The sequence below is a fragment of the Anomalospiza imberbis genome, chromosome 2 (assembly GCF_031753505.1).
Source record: "Anomalospiza imberbis isolate Cuckoo-Finch-1a 21T00152 chromosome 2, ASM3175350v1, whole genome shotgun sequence".
NCBI lineage: Eukaryota > Metazoa > Chordata > Aves > Passeriformes > Viduidae > Anomalospiza > Anomalospiza imberbis.
This window is the reverse complement of record NC_089682.1, coordinates 28,314,167-28,333,083: the sequence shown is the minus strand read 5'-3', so window position 1 is coordinate 28,333,083 and position 18,917 is coordinate 28,314,167. Positions and strand designations below refer to the sequence as shown.

At 43.3% G+C, this 18,917-nt stretch overlaps 2 protein-coding genes across 4 annotated transcripts in view; one reads left to right on the top strand and one right to left on the bottom strand.

Annotated features, from left to right (window-relative positions):
• The first annotated feature begins 1,487 nt into the window (after positions 1-1,487).
• ECRG4 (ECRG4 augurin precursor) lies at positions 1,488-6,998 on the top strand. The gene is made up of 4 exons (XM_068180290.1): positions 1,488-1,606; positions 2,099-2,146; positions 4,625-4,785; positions 6,817-6,998. Exons 1-4 carry the CDS (start codon positions 1,519-1,521, stop codon positions 6,976-6,978), a joined length of 459 nt encoding a protein of 152 aa, XP_068036391.1. The 5' UTR covers positions 1,488-1,518; the 3' UTR covers positions 6,979-6,998.
• Positions 6,999-13,940: 6,942 nt separating this feature from the next.
• The window catches only part of UXS1 (UDP-glucuronate decarboxylase 1), a 56,560-nt gene continuing 51,583 nt past the window's right edge, over positions 13,941-18,917 (bottom strand). For all 3 annotated transcript variants that reach the window (XM_068180287.1, XM_068180288.1, XM_068180289.1), the window contains 3 exons: positions 18,474-18,531; positions 16,039-16,142; positions 13,941-14,773 (listed from right to left, as the gene is read on the bottom strand). In XM_068180287.1, coding sequence (XP_068036388.1) covers positions 14,642-14,773; positions 16,039-16,142; positions 18,474-18,531 — 294 coding nt within the window. In that variant the 3' untranslated portion in view covers positions 13,941-14,641. The remainder of the gene's footprint in view (positions 14,774-16,038; positions 16,143-18,473; positions 18,532-18,917) is intronic.

Here is an 18,917-nt window from a genome sequence, read left to right as displayed (position 1 = left end):
TAAACTAGACCTCTTTCAGTTTGAAGCCCTTATCCCTTGTCCTATCGCTTAATGATTTTGGAACAAGTCCTTACAAAAACAATGAGCAGAGATGCCTGAGCTTTAGCTCAGAGGTGCTGGGGGATGAAGGACAGTAAGGGAAAAGCTTTGAGTGCAGATTCAAGTGATTTTTTTCAGAAGAGGAAAGATGTGTGGGGCAAACAGGAGCAATTTCCTGTAGCAGCATTCAGGCTGGGGCTGGGATGCTTCTGAGGGACCAGCCCACTCTGGTGATTCTTCTGCTTTTTGTAGGGCATGGTGAAGCCAGCTATGGGGTCTGGTCCCACCCCCAAAATCTGCTGTGCCTGTCTGTGTTCCGCGTCTCATCACAGGGAGCTGGCACTGCACAGCTCCCCCACCATGCACTCTTGGCCATGTGTATATATACACATACATATTCAATGTACATATTTATATACAACTGCGATATATAGAGTATACACTCTGTGTGTGTGTGTTTATCCATCTGCAACTGATCTGGAACTGATCCTTCTTTCATGGAGCCAAGGCCCCAGCACCTGCCAGATTTCTCACAAGTAGTTTACAGAGGAAGCCTGGCTCTCCCTTGCTCTCTGCTGGCACAGGTTCAGCGGGAGGTGAGATGCTCATTATGGTCTCCTGAGTGCTGTGGGTCTCTGCTGCAAGGGAAGAGAGAGGTTTGTGTCTTAGGATGGGTAAGGAATTCATTAGGAATTCATCTGGGGTGTTTCTGGCATCTACAGGGGAAGGAACTGATAGAAGATTAATTCACCAAGGGAAGGTTTAAGTCCAAATTAGGAAAAGGCAAGAGTAAGTTTAGGCACCATTAGAGTTATGGAACTGCTGAGCAAGGGCTCTTAGTTTGTGAGTTTGGCCTTTGGTCCCTGAGTTCTTACAATAAACTAAAACTGTCCATATGTAGAAAAAAAAAATTCAAATTATTTTTAAAGCTAATCAGCTAAAATGCATTGTGATTTTCTGCGGGTTTGGGCAGTGGGAGGAAGGAAGGCAGAGGAAATCCTGAACTAAGTCACCTTCAGTTAATTCTGTTTAGTTTTTCCATCAGGACAATCTCTCCATTTCCATGCAGTGGTTCAAGGCTCTGACAAACTGGGTTTATATCAAGAGCAATGTGAAATGACACGCTACAGACATTTTTAATTTTTTTTAAACTCCCCTATCAGAAAAGCCTGCATAAACCGCTGAAAGGTCTTTACCGGTCGCACCGGATCGATTACGTGTAAGTCCACTAAAGAAGTGCTCCTGGGAAGTGGCGGAGCAGACGGGTGGCTGCCTGGTCCTGCCCGTAGGAATGTCCCACGGCATCCCCGGGTGCCGGCGCCCGCCCGGCCCGGCCGCCTCCCCGCCCCTCCCCGCCCGGCGGGACGGGACGGGCGCTTCCCTCCGCTCCCGCTCCTCCGTCCCGCCCTCCACCTCCATCCTCTCCGTCTCCTCCCGCACAGGTGGGACTCCTCTCCTCTCCTCGCCGCCCCTGCCGCGATGCCGCCGCCGTGTCCCCGCGGGGCCCTGCCCGGGGCCTCCCTCCTCCTCCTCTTCCTCCTCTTGCCGCTGCTCTGCGCGGCCCCCGGTGAGTGAGCGCGGCGTGCGGGATGCGGGACACAGGGAAAGCATAACCCGGCACGGCCTGGGGAGCGGGAAAAAACCTTCCCTTGGCATCCCGCGTGGGTGAGAGCCTTCGGACGCTCCAAGCCTTGCGCGAGTTAGCCATCTCTATAAAAGGTGCTTGTTCGCCGGTGACTGAAGCGTTTCGGAACAGCCGAGCGCTGGCAGGTCTCCCGTTGCGCCGCCGGCCTGGGGGTCAGCAGCATGACTGCTTCCATGCGCTTTGGGGCAGGATGCCAGGCACAATTTTGGAGCAGTCTGATAGTTAGCACAGCCCTCACCCAGTGAGGGGCTTTCAGTGTTATCGTGCTGCTCTGGGTGCTGGTACTGGCACCAGCTGCAGTTTTCTGTTGAAAAATATAGTAATTTAGCAGTTTTTGAGAAATAATCTTCTGTTGTTGTTGTTGTTGTTATTTCCTTCTCAGTAAATGTATGTGTTTTATTTTTATTTGTCTAGATGTTTCAAGGGGAAATAAGCTTAAACTGATGCTCCAGAAACGAGAAGGTAAGTAAAGAGATAGCAAAGTGCTTTCCCTTGTTTTTCCTTGCAGTCAGTTGCTGTCAGCTGAAGCTGTTGATGAATGGTCCCTGTATCTCCAGCTCCAGGAAAGCAGATGGAGCAGGAGGCTACAGGCACAGGGCCACACTCACTATGGGCCACACCAAAACCTCCTGCTCAGGCAGAGCCTCTGCCTGCGTGCCTGTTTGGGATGTTGGGCTGGAGGCTCTTCTCACCACAGCTCCCTCTGAAATCTGGGGTTCCCAGCCTCAGGCAGCACGACTGCCTTTTGCTCTGCACAGAGCACAGCACCAACCTTTTCCAATGCATGTACGGCAGACGTGGCATTTATCTATTTGGGGAAGTCACAGTCTTTTCCAAGGAATGCATGGAAATACTACTGGCTCAGGCACAGGGAAGAATACGTGCAAACCTGGCTTGCCTATGATGCCTTGGCTTGTTCTTTTTGTCTTCTTGGCCCCACGTGTGCTTCCTTTTTGGAAGACTGCTCTCTTACGGGAGAGATGATGGCCAAAGGCCCAGCAGTCAGAAGCATGGAATGGCTTGCTGGTTGAGGGAAGGTGGTGGAAACTATGCCAACTGGGAACAAGCTGCACCACAGCAGATGAAACATCCCAGAAGTTTTGGCCACCTTTCCTCAGCCTGCTCCATGGCTGAAGCAAAGAATTTATACGTCCACAGAGGGGATTTCTACTTCCTGCCAGGCTTTCTAATTTTGTTCTGGGTTTTTTTTCTGGCATCACTCCACACCTCTTACCAGAACTAAAATACATATCCCACCCACCTCTGTTTTCCTTCTGTGTGGGTTCCTTATGTTACTGTTCTGCAGTGCTTGTGTGAAGATAGGAGTGAACCTTCTGCACCACAGTAGTGGCCACTTGTTTGTTCAGGTCTCCTGAGGACAGGGACTGCCTGGGGAGGGCTCTTGGGGCATGCAGACAACATGGCTTAGATCAGGACAAACTGCAAAATTGATCATGGAGGGAATTTGCAGCCTCTTTAATTCTAGCCTTCCTCCCCTTTTCTGGTTGGTTTCTAAAGCGAGCAGGCCAAGTGCACAGTACTGCTTCCCTTGCTGGCAGTGTCCCTTGTGTGAGGGCTCATTCATGGGACATTTGCTTAGATGTCTCTCCCAGCAATAACACCCAGTTCAAGCTCATGGTGAGTTATCACCAGCTCATCATTGCAGGACAGCCTACTGTTTCCCATTTACTACAACAACTCATCTATCACTTTTATCTTCAGAATATCCTTTTTTCTGTAGTCCTTTGCCTTCCTCAGCTGAGTCTGCCCAGCTCCTGCTTCAGTGGTTTTCTTCACATCTTCACTTGACTTCCCCGTCTACCCCACTCTCTTCCCTCACATCCTCCAAAAATCCCATGCACACCCGTGTTCCTGATTTCTCCCTCATTGAAATGAACCATCTGAAGGCAAGACTTCTCCTACTCCTACACACTTCTTGTTTCACAGCCAGATCAATACCATATTTTATCATTTCCGTGTGTGACCAAGGGCTGGAACTGAATCACGGACTCTAAGTTTAAGTCCAACCATTTACCCAGCAGAGCCACACTCACCACTAAACCATGTCCCTGAAAAACCATGTGTTTCTTGAACTCTTCCAGGGATGGCAATTCCCACCACTTCCCTAGGCAGTTTGTTCCAAAGCTTGACTACTCTTTAAGTGAAGGACTTTTTCCTAACATCCAATCTAAACCTTCTATGGCACAACTTGGGGCCATTTCATCTTATCTTGCTTAGTCCTCTCATCCATGTCCTTGGGAGGAGCATCAATTCCTCCAGCAGCCACAGCATGCTGCTCTTAGGCATGGAGCAAGCCAGATGGCACATCTGGGTCTGGCAGGTTGAGGGCATTTCCATGCATCCCTCACATCCTATGAAAACCTGATGGGCTTTTATTGTCAGGCATACAGGGCATTGAGTAGTACTCATCTAAATGCTACTTTTTTGCATATCACATTCAAAAATATTTTAAAATGTTTCTCCCTTCACTCTAATAGGTTAGCAGTGGTTCTCCAGCTTCCTTAGTCATTTTAACTTCACCTCTCTTTTTCAAGCCAATTTCTGCAACTGTAGCACTTAGGGCCAGTCTCCTCACCTGAAAGCACAAACACATAGCTTATATAATACAAATACAAATACATAGCATGCATAGTGTAAAGCTCATTGAGTTTGGGTGCTTTTATTTAAATTCCTCAGCTAGCTGCTGTACTTAAGCTCAGGAATGCTTTACAAGAATCCAGGAGAATGAGGGTAGCAGAGAAATCCTATTACATCGGTGATTCTTGGGTTTATTATTGTTACTCTGCTACAGGCATTGCACTGGCAAGCACAAAGGTAATGGTATGATGTGAGAATCATTTTCTTACTTGCTGCAAGCAGTACACTTCAGGCTGACCAAAAATTTCCTGGCATGCCTTTTGTGGGGGGGATTAATTTCAGCCTCTGCTGCTGCTGCAAAGCCTGAGGTGTCAGTGAAAGAAACGGTGGCCAAGGAGTTCCTGAGCAGCCTGAGACGCCAGAGGCGCCAGCTGTGGGACAGAAGCCAGCCCGATGTGCAGCAGTGGTACCAGCAGTTCCTGTACCTGGGCTTCGATGAGCAGGTCAGTGTAAGAAATGGAGAAGCCTTATAAAAAAAGAGGGAGAATAGACAGGGATAGAACAAGGAGGATTGGGCTTAAATAAAAAAAGAGATTTAGATATTAGGAATACATTCTTTACTGTGAGGGTGGTGAGGCACTAGAACAAGTTGCCCAGGGAAGTGGTTGATTCCTCTAAGTGTTGAGGGCCAGGTTTGATGGGACGTTGAGCAACCTGGTCTAGTAGAAGGTGTCCTTGCCCAGATTTCTTCTTTAAAATGGCAAATGTTACATGTTACGTGTTAGAGATCCTTGAATTATTTTATTAGTAGAAAAAAAAAATTACATTAAGGTCTTGTTTGAAGTTCCTGCCTGCTATCAAACTTAAGCTTAATAAATTGTAACTGGACATATGAACAAAATTTGCTTTGTAGAATAGGTGGCCAGACTCAAAGCAATCAATCGTATTTCAGGAAAGTAATTTCCTGTCAGCCTCAATCTGATCAGCTTTTAAACATGCTGAGAAATCCACACCAAGCTGGCTGTGACTGGCACTTCTCAGTGAAATAGCACTGACATTATGCACCCAATGCACACTTGTGCCTCCACAGCGTGGGCAGCTCCTGACCATCATGAACACTGGCAGCTGCCCCTCCACTCTCTATGTGAAAGGAAAACCTTTGGATAATATTCAGTTAGCCTCCCTTCAAATGAGGAGGACAAATTTTCTAAAAACACTTTATTTGTAAAAACCCTGCAGTGGAATCAAACTCTGCACAAAGCTCTTCTAAATAGATGCTGGAATAAGGCAAAAAAGTGTGTTTGGTTGCAGTCCCACATGTAGAATCATTTCTGCTTTTAATAAGAGGTAAAAATAGTTATAGATGTTGAATTATTGGCTTCTGTCAGCTGTATGAATATGTTTAATGAGATTGCATTGGCACAGGGAAGCTGGAGTACATTTTAAAGCTTCATGGTATGTGGATTGCTTGGAAGATGAATGCACTCATTTTCAAAGCTGCAACAATTAGAAAAATAATCCTTTGCTTGAGCTGAAATAATGAAGGTTAGTTTTTTTCTAAATTCTCCTGGATATTATGTGGATAAAAGTCACTTCTCAACTGCATAGCTACATCCCCCTTCTCTAATAGAAATAGGAAAAATAGGAAAAGTGATTTTATACACCAGAAGCTGAAGACTGGGGGAAAATAAAAAAAGGAACAAGGACAAACCATGCAGATAAAGTGAATTCTCCTCTGAACTCCTGTATGCATTTCAAAAACCAAAATGAGGCCTGTTGTGGGATACAATGAATCCACTTAGTGGATTTTCTTGAGTATTAAGACACAATCTTAACAATGAAATAACTGTTTGTACCAGCAAAGGACTTGGTCCATACTTAACCATTGTGTATTTGCAAAACTTTTTTTTTTTCCCCCAAACCTCAGCCAAAAATATTTCCAAAGAGTCATTCAGATGGAAAGGCTTAGACTTGGCAAGTATTTGATATCCTTGCACACTATTTTTCCTCTGCTGTTGTGAGCAGAACTGAAGTACTTATTGCATTTCCATAGCTGGAAGGCTGCATTGTACCTCTGTTTTTACCTGTGCAAGGTGGTAGAGAGAGAAAGCAAAAGGCTTTTGCCCCTAGTCAGGGACATTGCAGCTAAAGGCACATGGCAAGGGAGAGCTAAACATTTAGATTTTTAACTGTAAAATATTTACATAATTTTACAGTCCACCATTGACAATATAATCGAAATTTTAAAGGTGCCTAGAGCACATTTCAGATGAAGGCACTCTCAGTTTAAGCACTTTGCAGTGGAGGGGGTGGGGGCTGTGTCCAGGGTGGGGCTGGGCAGGACAATTCCTGCACACAGGATCCTGATAATCCCATAGGTACAAGCCAAAAAACTCATTAGATCTAAAGATTTTATTTATGACAAATGTGCAAAGGATCTGAATTTCTGAAAGAGGCTCTTGCACCACTTCTGTTTCATCTCATCACTATAGTTTCAGGCTGGAAAGCAAATGCTCGCTTTTTTTTTCTGGCAGAAATTTGAAGATGACATCTCCTACTGGACAAACTTGGGGCGTGCTCGTAATGAATACTACGGTGGGTACTACCAGCACCACTACGATGAAGATTCTCCGATTGGCCCACGAAACCCACACGCCTTCAGGCATGGGGCAGGCGTCAACTACGACGATTACTAATGCCATTTATCCTTCTCTAGCTGGGGCCTGTAGGGCTGCACTGGGTGAGGCTGAGCCCTCCCTCAGTCAGAACGACCCTGCTTTTTCTTCTATTCATGTCAAACAGCAAGAGTAAAGGAACTGCCCGACTTTGATGAAAGCAACATGACATTTTTTAACTATCATTACTTAGTAGTACACTATATATAAAGTGTTATAGAAATAAAGCTTTTTTGATAATCAGGTTGCCATTATTTAGTAGACTTCATAACAGCAAGTTTAATTCCAACTGTATTACTACAGATTCCTTTTTAAAGGGCTTTTTCTCTAGCTAGCTACAATCAATTGCAAAATTGCATTATATCATCTACTTTGGCATATAGAATACATAATATTAGCCAGTACATTTAAAATGTGCCTTCCCACTCACATTTCTATTAACAAATAAATCCTATTATTCTTGGGAGAAAAGCAAAAAAAGGTTTCCTGTCAGTTGAAGTGCTGCTTTGTTGCCTCCTCTGCCGTTTCCATACCCACAGCTTACAGCCCTCCAAGCCTGACATGGCACTTCTGCAGCTCCTGTTGGGTCAAGGACACAGATATTCACAAAAGCTAAATTCAGTGCAGACGAGCTTGCCTACCTACACAGCCTGTGAAAGGATCCTCCAGGGAACAGGCTCAAGGCAGGAACTTGACTTCAGCAGTAATTGCTGAGGCACAGAGCATCCAACCTGAGCAGCCCCAACCCCTCCCAGGCATGATAACCCAAAGGTTATCTCTGCTGAATACTCCCCTTTGTGTCCATTCCACTTAGCGTCAAGCTTTCAGCCTAGCTCAAAATAGGGAATAAAACAACAAAGTAAGCTATTTAAAATTAAGTTAGTGTCAGACAGCATCCAACGCAATCACTTGACATCATAATTTCTTACCCCAGTTCAGACTGAAACATGCATGTTAGCCTGAGCATCAAAATATATCAGAGACCAGGCATTGTTAGTGAAACACAGCGCATTAAAGGGGGATTGTTGGTGGCATCATGTAAGCTAGGAATCCCAAAACACAACCAATTTTTGTATCACAGCAACATCAGCCTGGAAGGGAGATTTCATCTGTCAGGGGCTTCAGGGGAAGCTGGGCAGAGGAAAGCACTGCTGGCACTTGACAAATGTAGAGGACTGGGAAGGGACAGGTGAGGAAAGCTGGCTTCTCTAACTTCTGGAACTAAGAATCAGAATAGAGATTAAATGTGTTCTACCAACTGTAGCAGTCAGTCAGAGAAGACAGCAAGATGCTTTAGCTGTCTCTCATCTAAACAAGAAATTTCCAAAGCATGGATGATGGCAACACCATTCTTTATGCTTCACTACTTTCTTAACTCTGAGTGTATTTCCTGATCTTTAGCTTAAAGCCTTTGTTGTGTGATGGACTGGTATCTATGAGATGCAGACAACACTACACAGCTCCCTGCAGGAACACTTCCCAGGAGACAGCTCTTTGCTGAGGTAGACAAACTGAACATGTTGGTCACTTCTTTGCACACACAGATCCACTCTGGCCTAACATGCTCCAAACCCTCAGCCTTTCCTAGGCTTAATCTCAGCAGAATCCTTAAGCCAGTTTAACTGGTTTAAACTAGTGTGTTTCCAGAATCCTTGCCAGTTTAACTGGTTTAAACTGGTGCATTCCCTTGGTAGAAGAACCTTTATTCCAAATACGGAATAATCACATTCTGAGTCAAGCACAGACTCTTTTGCACAGTTGGAAAACACCTATTCCTAGAAGAATACTTTCATTTTGTGTATTATCCAAAAAGTGCACTGAATTTGGCAACATTTGAACCATGTTGGTAATTTCCATCATTTCCCAGAATTTACAATTGGGAATTCAGACACGCTGAATAAGGAAGAATAAAAAAAGTGCTGTAAATAAAGACCATCCCTCCCTAGGCCTTTGTAAACTCTGTCCATTCCTGCAGGCTGACTCAGTCTAGCAGCTTTCTGTGCCTCGCAGGCTCACAACCAAATCTATGGTCTCCGGCTCCGCTCCTGAATTCTCTAAGAGGAGGAAAAAAAAAACTTTTCCATTATATTGTGTTGCAGGGTTAAGGAGTGGGACAGAGTTAACTTTCTACATAACAACACATATGACAACATGTTTTAGATTTGTGACTAAACCAGTGTAGGCAGAACACAAATGTTTTTGCTTTTGGTGAACAGTGTCTGCACAGCCTGGTTTCCACACTGTCCCCCAGCAGGAAGGCTATGAGTGGGTGAGAGGCTGGGAGGGTACATGGTAAGAGAGTTGACCCAAACTGGACAATTCCTAATGATACAATTACTTGCTCAACACTAAAACCTGGGAAGAAGGAGAAGAAGAGGGTGGGGGCTTTGCCTTCTATGGAAGCCATTTCTCAGAGACTGTGTGAGCACCAGGCTTGTTTGGGAGAGATGGTGAGTGGCCTTTGCATCACTTGGGTTTTCTTCTTTACTTCACTCATTAAACTGCTCTTACCTCAGCCCTCATGAGTACTCATCTGATTGTCTAATTCTCTCCCTTTGGGGCAGGCAGAGAAAGTGGCTGTGAGGGCACTTTGCTGCTGCCTGGGGTCACTCACCACAAAGCAATAGCTCTGTGAGGTGAGGGCAGCCTCCTTCTTGCAGAGGGGTGCACCTGCCTTGCAGCAGTTGCGATAGCAAGAAAGGATGAGCAATCAGGCTTGGGCAAAAGGAGGAAGATTACTGGGAAAAAAAAATTCATCAGATACGCATGGAGTGCTTCAAGTTTAATTTCCTTTGACTATTTCTGTCCCAAAACATAGAGTGAATTGTGCATCTCCTCTCAGCATTTCCATTCTGCTGTGCAGACAGCACAGAGCACTTCACATCAGCATCACCTTCAGCCATCGCAGCACTGACATAACATAACCTCTCCAGCAAGACAGAAGAACAGCAACTGTTCATTGTGGCTCCTTTCAGAGCAGGAACAGCTTGGCCATGCTCCACTGCTTCATATTTCAAAGCCTGATGCTGCAACATCCCCAAGTTTGTCCACGTCAGCCAGGCAGATCCATCAGACTCACAGGGCAGTGCTGCCTCCTTTGCTGCTAACACCTGCCAGCAAACCATTCTGCCAAAGAATGGAAGTACTATGTTTTGGGTTTTTTTTTTTTTTTTGGAGGAGGAGGACAGGTCATCATTCCCTTTAAGGTCCTACTTGTGACACAAACATGTTGGGGATACGGGATTGAGCACTTCTATCCCAGGACTGTTTCTCAGGTGAAAGATGTAGCCTTCCTTGCTTAAAACAGCTTTCTCTGCAGTGGGGTGGACAGCGCCCAGATTGCTGTGCGTGCCCTTGACAGCACTTAAGGCCACTGTTCCCTGTGACTTTGTGCTTTGGGCCTTCCAGCTGCTTCAGCTGTGGCAGGCACCAGAGTATTCAGAGGATCCTGCTCCTTGCTGAAGAGCATGTCAGCATCTAGGGAAAACACTGCAAGAATAAACAAGCTGGTGCCTGTCCCAGGCTGTACATGGCAACAAACCAAGATGGATAAAGACTTGTCAGATCTGCTATTATGAAATAAGCAAGAGAAGGACTGAGACAAGAAACAGAGAACCAAAATCTGGGTTTTTTGCAAGAAATATGAATTGTTATTTTAGGAAAGCCTCCCTGTTGATACAGAATTGCATTCAGGAGCTTCCTGCCACATAGAAAAGAGCCCTGTTTTGCTTCAGAACTATTGCTGCTCTTCTTGGCAGCTCTACAGAGTCAAGAGCTGCAAATAAGGTATTCCCTTCTGCCACCTGAAATCCCCTAACAGGGAAATGCTCACAACAGAGAAACTATGAATTTGTGGAAGCTACATTCCCAGCAACTTCAGGGAAGGGATGTATAGCTGTTAGGGCTAGAAGTGTTGAGTATACAGTTCCCTTGCTGTTAACAAAGCATCTCTTCTTCCTGTGGACCAGCCCCTAACAACCCTCAGAGACCTCCTGGCCTCAAGTAGCATGAAACTCAATACTAGCAAGGCTGGGGACTGGCTCAATCCATCAAACTAATCAAAGCCTTCTTTTGCCCTCTGTAGCCTGTTCTCTAAGGCAATTATGCCTCTTTCAACTTTGAAACTCAATTCAAATCCTGGCAAAAAGTGAAGGTTTTTTTTCCCAATATATTACATTTCTAAAAATTTATTGAAAAAAATAGATTTAAGACACATAAATACCCAGATGGCAGTGAACTCACTGGCTACTAAACCCACCACTCTACATAGGTTAAGGGAAGCTGCGAACACCTCAGACACAGAAAGTACCAGATCATTATTTCCTCATATAGCAAAAAGTTAGGCATGAGGCTTCTCTAAATTACATATTCATGGAACTATTTAAAATAAATTAGGTCTGCAAGCCCCTCTGTAGCTTGTCTGACGACTACCAATGTGGCTGACAATGCTCCTTAGCAGGCTACATAGAGAAATAAAGGAGAAGTACAACATGCTTGAAATAAATAATAAAATCCAACTGTTGACCTCATGCTGTAGTAACCTCCATCAGCAGGAGTGGTCCTACTTGTGAGGATCAAAGGATGTGCAGAAATGGGTGCCTTGCACACCTTTCCTTCTGGAAAGCCGGTCCCACTCAGCAGCACCAAGCTGGCCGGTTCCCTCTGCTGCATTGTGTATTTCCTACAGAGTGAGGACCTGCACCCAGCACCCGCTGAGCTGCCCATTTGTACAGATCACTGTGAGTAAATAGGCACCTCAAGTTTTACCTTGTTTGCCTGATCAAGTGATAGCAGAAAATTACAATTCTCAAATTTTCTAAAAGAAAAAAAAAATCCCGAGAGCATGTCTCAGCTTCATTTACTCACAAATTCTGTATTTCCAAGCTTTCAGTGCTGTATTCTGCTACCCTCCATCAAAAGTGGCTCTTCCGGAGAGGAAGCAGCTCATTCTTACCTGTGGTCCGCAAAACACTTGATGCCTCTTTCTCCTGCTGATATGTCTAACCCCAGACAGGAGCAGAGCACCAAGATGCAAACCTCCATCTGCCTTTTTGAAGACTCAGTTCAGACCAGACTACTTCAAAGTACCCCAGACTTTCAGTCTCAAGCATCAGCAGACTCTGAATATGATTCATGCTGTTTGAATGAGCCCCACGTCACTGGTTTCAAAACCTAAGGGCAACAGCTACCTCAGCTCCTGTTGCTGGAAGACACTATTGAAAAAGAATATGGGAGCTGAATCAGGGCCCTTCGAAACAAAATCCAGAAACAGTACAAGCAAGGAAAGTGGGAAATCCGCAGTCTTGTCGTTTGGAACCAGTGGGAGGCATCACACATACTTGCAGATGGGTTTTACTGGTACCAGCCACTTGGCCTCTCTTCCTAAAATTTACTCCTTTTATGAAGAAGTCAGGCTGAGAAGTAACGTAAAGAGCTTTTAAATCCTTCTCTCTAGTATCTAAAGGTTCAGACTTCCCAGGGGATTTTTTTTTTAACGCACACATATAGTGCAAGTCTGTAGTAGCATTCTTGTACCTGTACAAATTCACACACTTTGTACTGAAGTCACTGGATTACAAAAAAAACAGCCCTGGAAGTAACTGCTGGTAGCCAGAGTTCCCATTTATTCTCCATGGCTGAGCTGAATGTTGGACCAGGGGTATAACCATGTCCCATCTCTTTATAGACTTTGGTATTCAATGGCACAATCTACATGAGGAGTGAAACCTAAGGAGAAAGAGCATCATCCCCCAAATATAATCTCCATCTTAAGAGTTTTAACAGTTAAAACCTCTATGCTGGAAGCTGATTACAGTTCTCTCCAAAGAACTATTGAAGAAGTGGGCACTACTTTCACCCATGTCCAGCTGTGGCTTCGAGTACAGGGAGAGGCTGTGCTTTGTGAGTGTTTCAGTAATGACAGGTTACAGGGACATTTGGAGCAGCACACCCTGGTATACTTTTCAGGCAATTTAATATGGAATAATAACCCAGATAAAGGACCTAGAAAAAGGCTTCATACAAAAAGAGCAGATCTCAAGCTGCTTGGCTGTGAAAAGATGGAGGTAATGTATAATATCTAAATTCCACCTCTGAATCCAGACAGGGAAATGCACCATGGCTCCCCATCTCAGCTGTATGGCAGATTTCCAATGGGAGAAAACGTGCACTTGTGAGCAAGGAAAAACCCATTAGTCTTAAAAGGATCCCTGCAGCCCCACTTCAGGCAGGGCACAGCAATGAATGCAGCATGCACTGCTGGAGTCACTGGGAACTTTAGCAGACAGTCTGGATGGGACTCCAAGCCATGTAAGCACTGTGAGGCTCTGGCAGACAGCTCAGACAAAGGGGCCTAAATCCCACACTGCTCTCAGAGTCTTCCCAGGGCTGGGCATAACATCACTGCTACTGGTCACTCCCAGTTTACCATCAACCTAGAGATACTCAAAAGCTAACATAAACGTCAAGCTCTAATAAGATGAAGTTTGCTTGATTAGATTTAGTATTTTCAATTTTGACTGGCACTAAGCCAAAATACCTTTTAAAAACTATGAGAATTATTAAAAATAATTGTAGTTTTTTGGGGTTTTAGGGTTTTGTTTTTTGTTTTTAACATGACAGGCATAATTACCAAAATTGAAAGCATTTACTGGCACTTTGCTAACTGCTTAAAATAGAAACACTTCCTCAGTATTTCCTCAGGAAGGCTGAAGTTAAGCTCCATGGTTTAAAGAAATATTATATTCCTGCATCACTATCAACTACCTGAATTGGAATAAATCAGGATGGTTTTGCTGATCTATTTCAACAGACATCCTGCAGCCCTTACTATACATCTGATAGGAGATAAGCCATGCAAGACCTAAGTTATTAACTTTGAGTGAATTATTTACAGTCTGTTACTTCATATTTAATACACAATAAATCCACAGATGTGCAAATCCAGACAAATGCCCACAGTGAAACCTTGAAACTAGTAAACAGAAGTTTCAGTATTTTATTAAAATAGCATATTCAACCACTGTAACCAATAATACATTAACTTTATTCCCAGAGTATGCACAACACAGTAGTGATTCAAAATATCCTTATCCATGGTAATCAATGAAAATATCTCAAATTCAAGTGTACAACTAAAACTAAACCTTTGAAAAATCTCTCCTTTAAAGAATACATAAAGCTCTCATACAGAATTCTTTTAAACTCTTCTATATGCAGATGTCAGTGTCTCTCGCCTGACCAATACCACTAGTTTTTTTCTTATGCATAGTAGAACATCTCATATTTTATAGTACCCATTTTATAAATAAATTGGCATTTTTCATCCTATTTGTGTTTATCATCAGCTTCACAAAGAAACCAGTAAATAAAACTGTCAAGGACAGTCACAACAAAATGATCTCACATCAAGATATAAAACTTGAAGATACTAAAAGATGCTTCTACTCTATTTTACATAAAAAGACAGATTTAAAAAGTGCAAGGCAAGATTTGCAGGGAAAGGGAATATTTATGTTATTTTTAGGCACATCCACTTCTTTAAAGCAAGCTTCAGAATGAAATTCCAGTTCGTTCTTCATAATACCTGTTTTAAAGTCTCTCTCAAAAAAAAATTAAAAAAAAAATTAAAAAAATTACATCCGTCAAATGTCAATCAGGGAATTTCCTGTCCAACTAACAGTCTTCAGTTATGTCTTGTTCTTCCTTTTTTCATCCTTGCAGGCTTTGGTTTGGGAATATACTGATTGTTCGCCTGATACTCAAGTTCTTTACGGAAGTAATGAATTGCTTTATTCAAACCTTCTTCCAATGGGACCTGTTCCCAAAAGTGAGGAGAGAATTGTATCACTCTAGGTTCACATCAGCTCATTTCACAACAGTATCTTTTATAAAACAGCTATCACAAGGGAGCCAGGTAATCTCACTCTTAGCCAATTTAAGTATTAACAGCACCACATGCTGGTTACATCTCCTCACTGCTGACACAGCTGAGCTTTTAAACAGCACATGTATTTTCTGACGTAAGTCAAAAAACCCAACAAATTTAAATCTCACACATGGTTATGATGGGTCTGTTTAGTAACAAAACAGACATGCATAATTCTACTTTCAGTTCCTAATGCATTGAAAGAGACAAACACCCAGCATTTAAGTCCCTTCTGTTTGTAAGGATAAAAGATCCTCTTTCGCAGCATGGTATAAAGCTGGCATCCAGTATCTCATTTGATATTCTTAAATCCTATACAAATAATTGTAATCCTACAAACTGCGGTGCTTAAATACAGGCATAGAATATGGAGACAAGAACAACAGAGGGGTTGTTTTCTCAGGAGCCATATGCTCTGACATGCTTGCTGACAACCATCATCAGTACAGGAAGATAAAAACAGCAGCACAGAAACTGCTTGCCTTGCTGTACCAACTCTGTACTGCTACTTCAGAGCAAGTTTTCTTACTGCCTGTGCCAAACACAGAAGGTCAGAAATACAAAAGTTAAACATTCTGTGTTTGCAACAATTTGCTATCACCCTTGTGCTGTCAGACATGGCCTACCACTATCAGGTGCCTCTGTGAATCCTTTCAGAAGAATCTGGATCTTTTTCTATTATTAGGCTTACATTTACTAGGTAGGTTCACATGTTTACCAGAATGATTTTTGTCTGCAAATTTAAAGAAGGCTACAAACCATTGTGCTAGTTAGAATGGAGAGCTAGCTATGAAAGTCACACTTTTTCTGGCAATTAGGCAGATCTTATCTCTCCAAGCAAACCAACTCCTATTGCCAGCAACAGGATTGAGGATTGCAGCAACACCAGCAAACCCATTAGCTACGGATTTAATAATGTAAGTAACTATGTACCATATACTTTAAATGACTCACTGGACTTACAGAAAGGTAAACATCTCATAATATGCAAATGAAAAAGCTGAAATGTTAAAACTGTTCTGGAGATGGCATTAGGCAGATATTCCAGTAAGGGAAATGTACTGTTATCATGTGCCCCCCCCTCCAGCCCCCTCTGCCACCTGGTGTTTTACCACACAGCAACATTCATCCGTATGTAATTCATCTGTACATACCACGGGTTCCCAGCCAAGCAGTAACTTGGCTTTTCTGATGTCAGGTTTTCGTTTCTGAGGATCATCCTGTGCTTCTGAGAGAAACTGGATTTCACTCCCACTGCCTATTAAACAAGACACTGTGATTTATTATCTGCAATGCACTATGCTTTGCATTTACATCTCTTCTACCAACTGGAGCATCAGGTCTTTCTGCAGCTCTCTGCTTCGTAATTCAATCACTGAAATGCTTTGCAGAGACGCGGTTTGCACTGCATGCAACAACTGGGTGATCCACCTGTCCCACAGCAACATGGGTTCACAAAGCATTTCACAAAGATTTCAGCATGGATTCACAAAAATTAAGTTACACCCACAGACCAGTCTATTAACCTTCTACAAGGAAATGACTGTTTCAGTAGTAAAGGGCAGAGCAGTGGATATCACTTGCTCTGACTTTAGTGATGCTTTTGATCCCATAACACCCTCACTGAGTGCTGGATGAGCCATGAGGAAGACTGAAAACTGCACGGTCAGGCCCAGAGGGTGGTGATCAGTTAGAGACTGGTAACTCGTGCTATGCACCAAGGGTCAACGTTGGATCAATACTGAATTGCTGATACACCAGAGCACTTTGCTGCCATCCAGACCTCGAGAAAGGCAGCTGGAGAAAGGGCTCCAGGAACCTCATGAAATTCAACAAGTTCAAAGTCCTGAATCTGGGGAAGTACAGGCTGGGGGCCAAACAGATGGAATACAACTTGGTAGGAAAGGACTGAGGGTCCTGGTGGGCTCCAAGCTGAATATGAACCCATATGTGCTTGCCACAAAGAAAGCAAATGGTATCTTTGGGCTGCAGAAGTGCTGCCAGCAGGACAAGGGAGATCAGCTTTCCCACTAATCAGCACTGATGAGATCCATATGGAGAACTGGGTCCAGTTCTAGGCTCCCCAGTACAAGAGAGACAGGGACATAGACAGCGAGTGCAACAAAGGGGCCATGGTGATGATGAAGGGATTGGAATATGAAGAGAGGCTGAAAGACCTGGGGCCCTTCAATCTGGAGAAGAAAAGGCTATGGGGAATTTTAACCCATGTGTATAAATGCCACATTGGGGGGGGGGGGTGGTGGGGATTAAGAAGAGAAAGCCAGGCTCTTTCCAGTGGTGCCCGGTGACAGGATCAGAGACAGTTAGCACAAAATGAAACACATATGGCCCAAGGAAGATGTGGAGTCTCTACCCTTGGAGATACTTAAAAGCCATCTGCAGATGTTCCTGGGCCACTTCTGGTTGTAGGCTGCCCTGCCTGACCTGAGGGGTTGGACCAAGTGACCTCCAGAGGTCCTTTCCAACCTCAATCATTCCATGATTGTTAGCACTTCGGCATTACAAAAGGGCATTAGTTTCTTTTTGCCCATAATCTCCAGTTTGATTTAATTAACCAAGCATTTGGCTTTCCTCAGAACAACACATAGAAAGAGGCCAATTCTTCTACCCAAATCTAGCAAATAGTTTACATGCCATTTTAGAACTAAATTGCCTCCCTGAGTGGACTGGAAGACATCAAGTTCTTTGTGACTAGACAAACAGAGGTGACAATTAATCAATGTGTCTGATGGGTTTGGTGCTATGATTTTTCCATTTCCTTCCCTGATCTGTGAAGTTACAAAAGTTTTCCAGAGGGAACAGTCTTTTATTAGAAACAACACATGCATCAGCTTCTGTGTTATATGTTTGAACTCATCTTTTTCAGATCTGTCAGAAGCACTTCTGGAATATACAGACTAAAAGCCCTTGGCTAATGGCAGGAGGATGTTTCATCGCATTAGGGAGCCACACTAGAAGATCAAGCACAACCATTTCCTTCCTTTCTTGAGAGCTCTGATTTGGTACAGGTGTCAGAGCTAGAATGAAGAGGAAGCCACAGTGTTTTCTTCCCAGGTGCTGTCAACCCTTTCAAGAATCATTGTTAGAAACAGTGAAAAGAAAAGAGAAAGACTGTTGACACAGCATGAGGTTTTTAATGACAGTTGAAGAATCACAGCCTGCGCAACTGTGAAGAACCACCTTCCTGAAGAATCCCTATTGCAGCTAAGATATTATGCAGAACATTTTCATTCAAATATTTTACATTTCATTTATGTATTGTCCTTGTGCCAAAACAAACCTAAAAAATTGTCTAAACATTATAAAAATTAATGGGTACCGACTGCACAGATACGCAGAAAATTTATTCATTCTACTCTTCATGCAATAGTTTACAGACAATTGAGATTACTTGGATTATCTTATTAATATTTAATTTAATGATATGATTAAATGCCTTTGATAAAATTATTAAGAAATCCAAAGAATAATTAAATTATCCACATATTACACACACTAATCAAGTAATAATTATCTAATGACAATTAGTACTTCATAAACTTTACAAAGAATTACTAATCATACTCACCAACAAGCTTTTTAATTAACTGGGCAAACTCTAGGATAGTGTGCTCTTCTGGGTTTCCCTACAAATATAAGAGATGCTCATTTCAATAGCAATTAAACACCTTGCAACATGCTAGACATGGTTCCAACAGGGGCAGGTTAAACTCTGAGAAAACTAAACTTTAAGCTTTATTCTACTTTTGTTGAAAAAAAAAACCTACTTTGACAAGTTCCTTACTCATTAGAAAATTTACCCTCCATTATATTCATGTTGGTAATTCAGTTTATGTAGGTGGTGCTCCCTGCCTCCCCTCACCCCACCCCCCAAAAAAAGTCTATAAAGAGCTGTCAATCACAGTAAAGGCCTATGTCACTGAGCAGTCCACACAGCCACATCATTTGGAAATCTGGATTCAAGGATTGTGCCCAGTTGAGGTATCAAGAAGAAGTATGCTAAGTTCTTGGT